Source organism: Psittacula echo, assembly GCF_963264785.1.
Source record: "Psittacula echo genome assembly, chromosome: 4".
NCBI lineage: Eukaryota > Metazoa > Chordata > Aves > Psittaciformes > Psittacidae > Psittacula > Psittacula echo.
The window spans coordinates 64,618,145-64,628,219 of NC_137738.1; the positions used below are offsets into that span (position 1 = coordinate 64,618,145).

Here is a 10,075-nt window from a genome sequence, read left to right on the forward strand (position 1 = left end):
GCTGTGCAATTGAATCCTTTGTGGTTAGGTTCAAAATTAAAAACAAAAAAAGAGGAGCAAATTTTCAGTTATGGAGAGAAATTCCCTGCAAGAGAAGCTATGCTGCTGCACCCTGAATGGTCCTTCGAAACAGAGAATAGAAGAATATCTATTAAAGCTAAATCAAATTAAGAATTTTCAGTTCTGACATTTATTATCATCATGAATTGTCCAATAAAAGAAATTCCATTATAATATTGTTAGAAATTAATTTTCCTTGTACTCCTCATGACGGAAATGTGTACTATGATTTTTTTTAAATAAAAAAATAAATGAACTTTTAACTTTTTTATACTTATATTTATGCTTATATTATCTTGTATTATCTTATATCTAAGCTTAACTTTAAAAGTTAAAAAATCTAGTTTATAAAAGTAAAAATTGAAAGGCACTAAAAGTAATTCTCAAATTAAGAACAGGCACAAAAGTAGTTTTAATTTTGTGAATTTCCATTTTAACTATTTTAATAGCCAAAATCTTGTAAAAAATTTCTATTTTTTTTGTTGGAAACTTAATTCATCTATATATTTTTGGCAAAAAGTTGACATTAATTCAGTCAGAAATTGCAAAAGTATTTTTGTGACTAAGAATTTTGAAGACGTTAGAACTGAAAGGGTAATAGAAGAGTCTGATATTTCAGTTGTTTACATGCAAGTGTGATGGTTGAATAAAATTCCTAGTTAAAGTATGCCAAATTACTGACATTTAAAAGAACCTTTTTGTGGTTCTGTAACTCTTAACTTCGTGCAAAATCAGGTTTATCCTTTCGTTTCTAAAACCTTGCAATGAATATGCTATGCTAACTTGCTGATCTTCTCCATATCTACTGATAGGCTTTTGCCTACTGATATTTTTCTGACAGCTAATAACAAAATATAGTTGAGCTCCTCAAAGCCATGACCCTGTCTTTCTTTCCTTTAAATAACCTATTGTATTAACAAACAGTGTTCACAAATATAAACTAGAATACAGAAGAAATACCTAATTAAATGTAAAAACTGCTGCTGATGTTGTGCAGATGGTTTAAGTTTCTGTGAGTCAAACATCTGGTCAGTACGCTCGATTGGTAAGTGCATAAAACCTTGATCCTGGCTGATAATAAGGAGTTTCTTATTAACTCAATCTAATGAAAAGGAAGGTAAGCTTATGTTCTCAAGAGAGGGGCCTAATGTCTATTAGAAGAAAAGGAAGAGTGCGCAGGCATCTGGAAGGTGAGTGATGGAATGGGAGAATTCCAAGGTTTCATGTTGTAATGCATTGATTTGTGACATGAGTGTGCTGTACTGAAGTGGTGAGCATGTACAGCTTTAGTCTCATCCCAATCCATAATCATGGATGAAATTGATTTAAAGATGTTCCATGAAGTTCAGCAGTTCCAATAAACAAAAAGATTTAAAAATGAGGCAGTTAAATCCTAGGAGGTTTAATAAGCATTCCTTTTTTTTCTTTTTTTTTTTTCCCCCCAAAGTATCTGAAAGTTTGAAACATTCGTTATGAATACCTAGAAATAGTGGGACATTTAACTTAACCCTTACTTCTCTATAAACAAATGCCCATGCTCCCATTCTGTCTGATTTTCCAACTGCTTGCTAGTTGCTGCTTCTGTGTTGGGAGGGCCCGGCTTAAGTGAAGGTGTCAAATGCCTGCTCTGCCTGCTCTGGCTAGTGGTTATTTTTTCTGGCAAATAGTTTCAAATTTTCCTTACTCCCACATTGCAATAGAGCTGTGATTTTTAGCTTCCTACCCAATTGCTGTCACTTCAGAGCTTTACTCCATAGCAGTGTTGGTAGAAGTCTCAAGGTCTGCAGGAGACTTTCTTTTCCTTACTAATAGGAGGAAAGAAGTTCAAAGATACCACTCCAGGTAAGAAAAAAAAATAAATTAAAAATCCAACAACAAACAGAACATGAGGAAAAGAGAGGGAACCCTTAGAAAAAGAGCTTGAAATACATTCAGTTTCAATTTGAACTTGAGAGTGCTCCAGGAGTGGTGTTACTTCAGTCCCTTTTTTGGGAGAACTCCATTGGGGAACCATTGCTGAGAATAAGCACTAGCTTTCAAAGCAATAAGAAAAACCTGGACATATTAAAAAAATATTGACTTGCAACATTGATGTTGCTGAGTCTAATATTACACATCATAAATGAAGTAGCTATTAGGGGTTGGCATGGAATGGTTTAGACTTTCATGAAGTCTGTCCTGTAATCTGTGAGCTCATTACAGAGTGTTGTACAGGAAAGGACTAGGAGTCCAATCAGAAGGTGCAGACATGTGGGTACGCTCACAAAAAACACCCTATCACAGACATACTCTGTCTTTTCAGTGCAGTTACTTGCAGATTTCACCCAGGCATATCTTCCACGCTGCTTCTCCTGTTTTGCAGTATTCTGGATTTCACACTGAGAGATCTGAGTCCGACCATGAAAGCCAGTGGGGTGGGAGCCCCCTGACTGACACAGCTTCACCCCAGCTACTGGAGCCCGCCGACAGACCGAGCTCCCAGCACCATGATGTCTCCTGTGCCTACAGACAGTACTCAGACCGCAGTGCTCTCTGCTATGGTTTTGCACTTGACCACTCCCGGCTGACCGATGACAGACATTTCCATACTCAGGCCTGTGAAGGAGGCAGATGTGAAGCTGGCCGATATTTCCTTGGCACGCCACAGCCAGGAAGGGAGAGCTGGTGGGGTTCTCGTTCAGCATTGCCTCTGACTAAGTCATCCCCTGAGAGCAGAGAGGCATATGAAAACAGTATGCCCCACATAACATCAGTGCACAGGATTCATGGTAAGAGATAACAAGGATTTTCAGGAGTGGGACCATTTAAGCAATGCGACAAAGCAATGTGACATAAACATGAAGCTGTTTGTGTGGAAGAGAAAATGAGGGAGAATCTTGATTTATGTCCTTGTCTCAGAGATTGCATCTATGGAGATGAGGAATACTTAAAATTCAAGTTGAGTTTAACGGTCTGGCTTATATGCACCAAAATAAAATTTTGTGGTATATTTTTTAATGTGTGAAATTCAGGTGGACATATGTGACTGGTGAGATTTCAAGGATGATCTTAAAAATATAAGCAAAATGATACACTCGATAGAAATGGTTATTTGTTTGACTTAAGATCAAACTACTTTGGTTGGAATCCATCTAGCAAAAAATCAGAGCTAAATCCAAGCCATATATTAAAAAAATCTTTACAGTCTTTGGAGAAATTGTTCTCCAAATGACTTATCTCTCTGCACTGGTTATTACTCAATTCCCTATGATTTGCTATTTGTTTTTATTTAAAATTAACAATTCAAATTAGCATTTGCTTTTGATTTCAGACATTTGTCCCCAGCTATAACTTTTAGCCAGTTTGAGTCTCTCCATCCTTCCAATACCAAGCCTAATGCCTTGCTTGGTGTCTGGCAAGTTGCGAACAGTGCATTGGCACATCTTCAGAGGCTGAAGCTAATAAAAAATATCACAGTGAAGGGATGATCTTGGGCTTTTAAAATCCATAGGACCTAGGTATTAAAAGGTAGACTGAGAGTTGGAAGAATGCAACTGACTCAAAAGTCAGAGTTCAAGGTTGTAAGGATAGATGCATCATTTAAAAAAAAATAAATCTACTAAAGTAATATATAAAAATATAGTTTGTATCTAAAGAACTCATAAAAGCTAATTATGCTATTGCAAACCATTAGCATTGCCTTGCGGAATAAAGCTTTGGAAAGGAAAAAGAACTGTACTATTTTACTGCGATATGAGGAAAATTATGTTGATATTAGAAAAATAATTAATTAGCAAGTTCTAAGAAATACAGTCAGAGGAAAAATGAGGAATGAAAAGAAGACCTAAATTTTGTCGATGAGGGCTATCCTCCACTTTTCCTTTGAGAAGACATCTCCTTCCTTGTGTCTGTGTTGTACTTTTGTCATACTTATGTTTTTCTAGATTTTTCTTCTGAAAAAAAGAAAATGGAGTGAAGTATGACAATTTTTCTGGCAAATTTTATGCATTATAATTCCTGCTGAGAATAGAAATATAGCAACATACAAATACCATATGGAGGTGCAAACACAAAAATGTTAAATATTTATTCCATAGCTTTATCAAGGATCATCAATGCAAATGGATAATGTAACGTGATTTTAGTTTGTTTATTGATTTTACTGTAATTCCAGATGCTCCAGTTATTTTCTTAGGCCTTTAGTTTGCACGTAGCTTTGGGGGTAAAACCTGACCTGTTGCTCTTAGTTGAGAAGACCATCTCAGCTTGTGTTGCAAATGTGACATTTTCATCTAGATGTAGGCAGTTTCTAACCTTGGCCTTTCACAAACAAAACTTTTTGACAATACTGTATGAACATTTCTGTCAGGGTAGTTTTGTTGGGCAGAAAATATTTTCTTCCTTTTCTGTCTTTCAATGTATCTTATGGTAGTTCTGGATTAGAGTCACCTTACAATTAGCTGACCAATATGGCAGGCCTTGGATGTTGCGTACGAGCCCATGTGTTTCTGGTCATACTCGGGAAATCTGGGACACTGCATATGTGGTCTGTGCAGTGAAACAAACTGAGCACTGGGTTTAGAGCCATGGCTGACCAGCTCCCCATTGTACTGGACATATTATGTGCTCTGGTGCCTGGAGCTCCCTTCCACCTCCTGGCCCTGCCATTTTGGGTCCAGATCTTAAGATGTGAAGATAAATTTATGCTCATGAGAAACTCCACAGTGCAGTACTTCCACCGACAAATGGCAGGATATGTTTATTAGACGAGCGCATCACTGATTTTTGTCATGAACTCTGCAACAGAGCAGTAGTGGTCTGCCACCCAAGCAGATCTGTATGCCTCGACCCAACACAGAGCAGGGGAAAATACTTGTGCTGGTCTGAAAATGGGTTTCCTCTGAGGAGTCCTGTCAACCAACCCAAAGGGCCTTATCTCCAAAGAAGACTTCGTACGTGCTGAGGCAAAGGCATGGTTAAGTAATTTGTGCAAGTCTAAGATGTGCTCTTCTGCAGGCACATATCTCAGAGAATCTTTCATCAAACCCTTTATTGTAATGTGGCCTTAGTTGGCTGTTCAGGTTTGGGGGTCACTCAACTTCTTCCTAGTGAGGATTGACAGGTCTGATTCTGTCCTTTCAGCTACATGCAAGCTGAACACCTCTGATACGTCTATGGGCCTTATTTTTTAAAAAAGAAGTAAGAATATAGTTATATTTTCCCGTTTTAAAAGTTTTATACAGCAAATACTTATGAGTTGGGATATGAGATCACGTTTTTATAATATCCCTGTCTAATAGCTGTGGGTTCTTGTGCTTCTAAACAAGAACTGTTTCATTACTTGTGTTTATTTATTGTTGTGTAACCTGTGTAAAGTCATTACATAACCACAAACCATTCTGCAAATTCTCTATGTCTCAGCTTCTGGAAAGGCCTTAGAAGACATGTTGGAAAGATGTAGATTTGTAATTCCTTGAGATTTTTGTGTTCACCATGGTCCAAATTCACTCAGACTTTATTAATGCAAAGAGATAGCAAAGGGTCAGGAACCTGAATGTCAGTGTTGAGGGCACGTTGACATGCCCTAGGTACCCTGCCTGGCCTCTAGCTGCTCCAGAATATACAAAGGTCCTGCAGAGTTGGTGCCAAATGCTTGGTTGCACTGAATCGACTCAGGTAGCACTGGATGTTTGTGTTGAGGTGCTTAGGTCTCTGTATATTTTCAGTTGTGTTGCTCGTTCCATGTGCTGACAGAGTACTAGAGTTTGTCACTGAAAAGTAAGGGGTCCATCACAGTAATTTTTGATGACTTTCTTATGAGCCTCTGTCTTGGTTTTCTGTCTATAAAACAAAGTTCAGGGTACTTGTTCTTCAAGATTGCTTGCCTCCTTCAACCTCAATGCTTGCCCTCTTTCTCTCTTTCCTAGGGAGAGGACACTGGGATGAGGACAGTGTCGTCAGCTCACCTGACCCTGGCTCTGCCAGTGAATCAGGTGACCGATACCGTACTGAGCAATATCAGAGCAGTCCACATGAGCCCAGCAAAATTGAAACTCTAATAAGAGCCACCCAGCAAATGATTAAAGAGGAAGAAAACAGACTACAGCTGCGGAAAACAACCCCCGATCCATTGGTCTCCATTAATGGCACAGGGAAGAAGCATACTATATGTTTTGCAAACTACCCTCAGCAGCAATTGGCAGCAGATGTCTGCCGTGTTCCGACGGTCGCCAACACTCCCCCCTGTGAACACATCCAGCAGCGAGATGGGAAGATTATGAGCCCACATGAAAATGACTATGACAACAGCCCCACGACTCTGTCTAGGATAAGCAGCCCCAATTCTGATCGAATATCAAAATCTAGTTTGGTACTATCTAAAGACTACCTGCATTCAGACATGTCCCCTCATCAAACCCCAGGGGACCATCCATCAGCCTCTCCAAATTATTACAGCTCCCATAGGCAGTACTTTGATAAGCATGCTTACACATTAACTGGATATGCCCTGGAGCATCTATATGACACTGAAACCATTAGAAACTATTCACTAGGATGTAATGGATCACATTTTGATGTGACTTCTCACTTAAGGATGCAGCAAGATCCAGCACAAGGACACAAGGGAACATCTGTTATAATAACCAATGGAAGCTGACACTTTTTTCTAAAAATTTTTGTGTTTTACAAAATAACCTTTGAGATCCAACTGGAAGATATTATCTGTTTTCATGCCCTTGTCGTTACCAGCATATAATATACCACAGTGCACTAGAAAGAATAACCTAAGGTTTGGGGAAATGCTAGTTAACACACATTGCTTTTGGAAAAGAAAAATGCACTGGCGTGCACAGCTAGAGTGAATGGAGATAAACTCAAAGTTGGTGCCATGCAAGATGAGAAAGATGGAAAAGGTCTAGACAGGGATTTCTTGGGGCAGGGTAGCAGAGCAATTCATGCACACTGTGTAAGAGGTGGTTGGTTGGAAATGCTGCCAAAGGCAGACCTTCTGAACTGCTTGTGTTCCACAGGTCCCAGCCAACAAAACTGCTATGCACTCCTTTTACACAGAAAGTTGGAATGTGTTCCTTTGAAATGCACAGCAGCATGTGTTCTTCTGGTGATCTGTTTATTCCCTAACAGCCCAGTGTGTTGTGCTGCTCCATGGTATAAAGTATCCAAGGTTAACCAATGCAAAATCAAAAAAGGGGGAAAGAAGAAAGAACTCATTGAATTATTTCCTTGTGTACTCACATGCATAGCTATTTACATATGCTTGAGTTGAATGGAGTCAAATGAGCAGTATCCTTTTGATTAGTACAATCAAATATTCACTTCTACTGTGTTTAAAATAAAGAAGGCCTTTCTCAGTGTAGTTTTGAGAAACGCACAGGGCTTGGTTGTGTTGATGTAGAGGTGAGAGATTGTTCACCAAGGTGGGCAGTGGAGTGAAATGGAAGAAAATTGTCAGGATAACAAGGAGAATAGGCTGGAATTAGGAGTGGTCCAAGATACATTTAATCTTGTGGTTATATATGCCATTTAGTTATAATTAAAAAACCGAGGAAAAGTGGTTCAAAGTGTCTGCATAATTAGTTCGTTTGAAACATGGAAAGAAGTCAATAGGATCATAGAATTTTTGCTGTAAAATACAAATGCAATTGCATAAATGTAAAATATGAGAGGCAAGAATAACAAAATCTGCATGGTGGTCTGTCCTACTTCTGATAAATTTTTTGAGAAAATTAAGAAAGTATAGAAAATTGTAACTACTCTGTCTGACAAACAGTAAAGTAATAGGTATGACTTTGAAAAAGAGATATGCATTCTTTTTTTGCTTGCAGCAGAAAATTAATGAATATCAGAACATATTAGGGATGTAAAAATCAGTCATATGTACATAAAAAAAATACTGAGAGAAATCAAGGTTCCAAGAAATTCAATCGTATTAAGAATGCTGATATTATCAGGGCCTGTCATAAACTTATAGAAAACATCAAAAGAGGCAGAGAAACTTTTTGCAATTTTTAATAATCTCATGAACAAAGAGACACTAATTGATCGGAAAAGAATAAATAAAAAACATATGCTAAAGAAAAAAAAGTAAACCAGGACATTTGAAGGAACAATTGATAGACCTGTCCTTTGTATGGCATTTATATGAAGTTTCTTGGTTAACTGCAATGAGAGCAGGACCATTCCTTATTATACCACTGTGGAAGTAAGCAGACTTGAGGTGGTCACTAAAATGAGATTAACACTAAATCTACCTTCATTTATAACATTAAGAAGCTCGACATATGGGACTGAGTCACCAGTGGGACTAAATATAAACCAGCATGCTACAGGCGGGTTAAAAATATCTATTTTCAAATAAAACTAATCAGAAGCAAAAGCTAAATAATAACATTATAAGCCACGTAAGTAGAGATGTACTTGAAAGCAGAGGAAATTACCTCTCTTAACTTGGGATATTGTGTATAGTCCTGATCACTCCAAGGCAGATTGTGAATCTTGAATTGAGTAGTGTCTTACTCCATAGGCAATCTTTGTTGACTGCAGCATGATTACTCCTGGTGAAATGTACACTGAACACAAGGAAGAGCAACATAGTCTGGTCTTTATTATCTAAACCTCATAATAGAAAAGGTGGAGCAGAGCTCAGCAAAAGATAAAGAGACTGAAAGATCTAATAAAAACTTTAAATAAACTGGGTCTGTCATCTTTGTAAGGGAAAAGAGCAAGGGGGAATGTCACTGGTGTGCACCAAGCTCTGCAAAGTGTAGAGATAAATAATGGTCTAAAACCATTTGAAATAGCGGCAGCAATGAGAGACAGGGCATTGAATGTTAGCCAAGGCAAAATGAGAATAAAATGATTTGGCAAGAAGTTTATTTGATTAACTGCCAAATGAATAACAAAGGTCATAAAAAGAAGCAGCTAGAGATTTTCATTTGTTTGTTTTTTAAGATAAAAACAAGGCAAATAATTGAGGGGAAGAAAAATATTGACAACTGCTAACTCAGAGGAATGGACCAAAATGGACTTCTTTCAGCTCAATGATTGTATGTATTCCTAAAGCATAGGAATGAGAAAGTATTTTTGATAAATCTAATTCTGGATACATATTTATTTCACTTATTCCTATGAATAATATGAATAAACTTGTATTTGGAGTCTCATTGTACAGTATTAAAATGCAATTTGCAAAGCGAATTAGAGCAGAGGTACATGGTATCATATCCCTGCTAGTACACATAAAAATATGTCTAAGTATCAAAATACTTTTGTATTACAGAAGTTTCCTAAACCAGTTGGATGAACAGAACTTTGTCAGCACCTGAGTTTCTTGGGATCACCAAGCACTCTTGTTATCAAGCTTTTAATCAGAAGGCAATAGAGTTCTGCAGACCGCCTGCAATTCCCCGGCTGTGATCTAATGGCCACAGGTAGTCAGGAAATTAGCTTTGGCACTGTTGTATTTGCGTTCTGACAGGCATTTTTGGAAAATAGAAGACTTATAAAACAAACAGGCACAATAAAAGATGCTTGCACTCTATGATTTCACCCAGGAAAAAGGCCAGCTTGCTATGCAATAAAAATTCCCCATTTTGATTTACTGTGATCCCAAACTAAAGCTTCCCAAACTGTAGCTATTTGTCCCATTTTCAATATTTCCAGTCTCCACTACAAAGACAAGTGCAGTAAAATACACTGTAATAAATGGAATATATCTGTAGAGTGGTCTGTACATGCAGACATGTGCTGCAAGCAAATGCTCATTTCCCTCATGAGGTTCCAGCAACTAGCACTCCTTGGCATTTCAGTATGGTCTGCTGGAGGTGGATGCCTTTTGCCAGCCATTTTGCCATCCTGCTTCTTTAAATAGCCAGGAATTTCTTTTTAATTGATGAAAACATTGAATATTGTAAGCATAGACTCTGCATGCTACATGCTCCAGGAAAGCAAGTTTGCAATCTTAATTATAGCATATAATATCACTGCAACTCATATTACATGTACTTTTCAATATGGT

The 10,075-nt window shown here is 37.8% G+C and overlaps 1 protein-coding gene across 1 annotated transcript in view; it reads left to right on the forward strand.

Moving 5' to 3' along the window:
* SIM1 (SIM bHLH transcription factor 1) overlaps positions 1-6,697 on the forward strand; it is a gene marked incomplete at both ends in the record, with an annotated part of 49,857 nt that extends 43,160 nt beyond the window's left edge. The window contains 2 exons of the mRNA XM_080616129.1: positions 2,423-2,828; positions 5,967-6,697. Of these exons, the coding sequence (XP_080472255.1) occupies positions 2,423-2,828; positions 5,967-6,697 (1,137 nt within the window). The remainder of the gene's footprint in view (positions 1-2,422; positions 2,829-5,966) is intronic.
* Between the last annotated feature and the right edge of the window lie 3,378 nt (positions 6,698-10,075).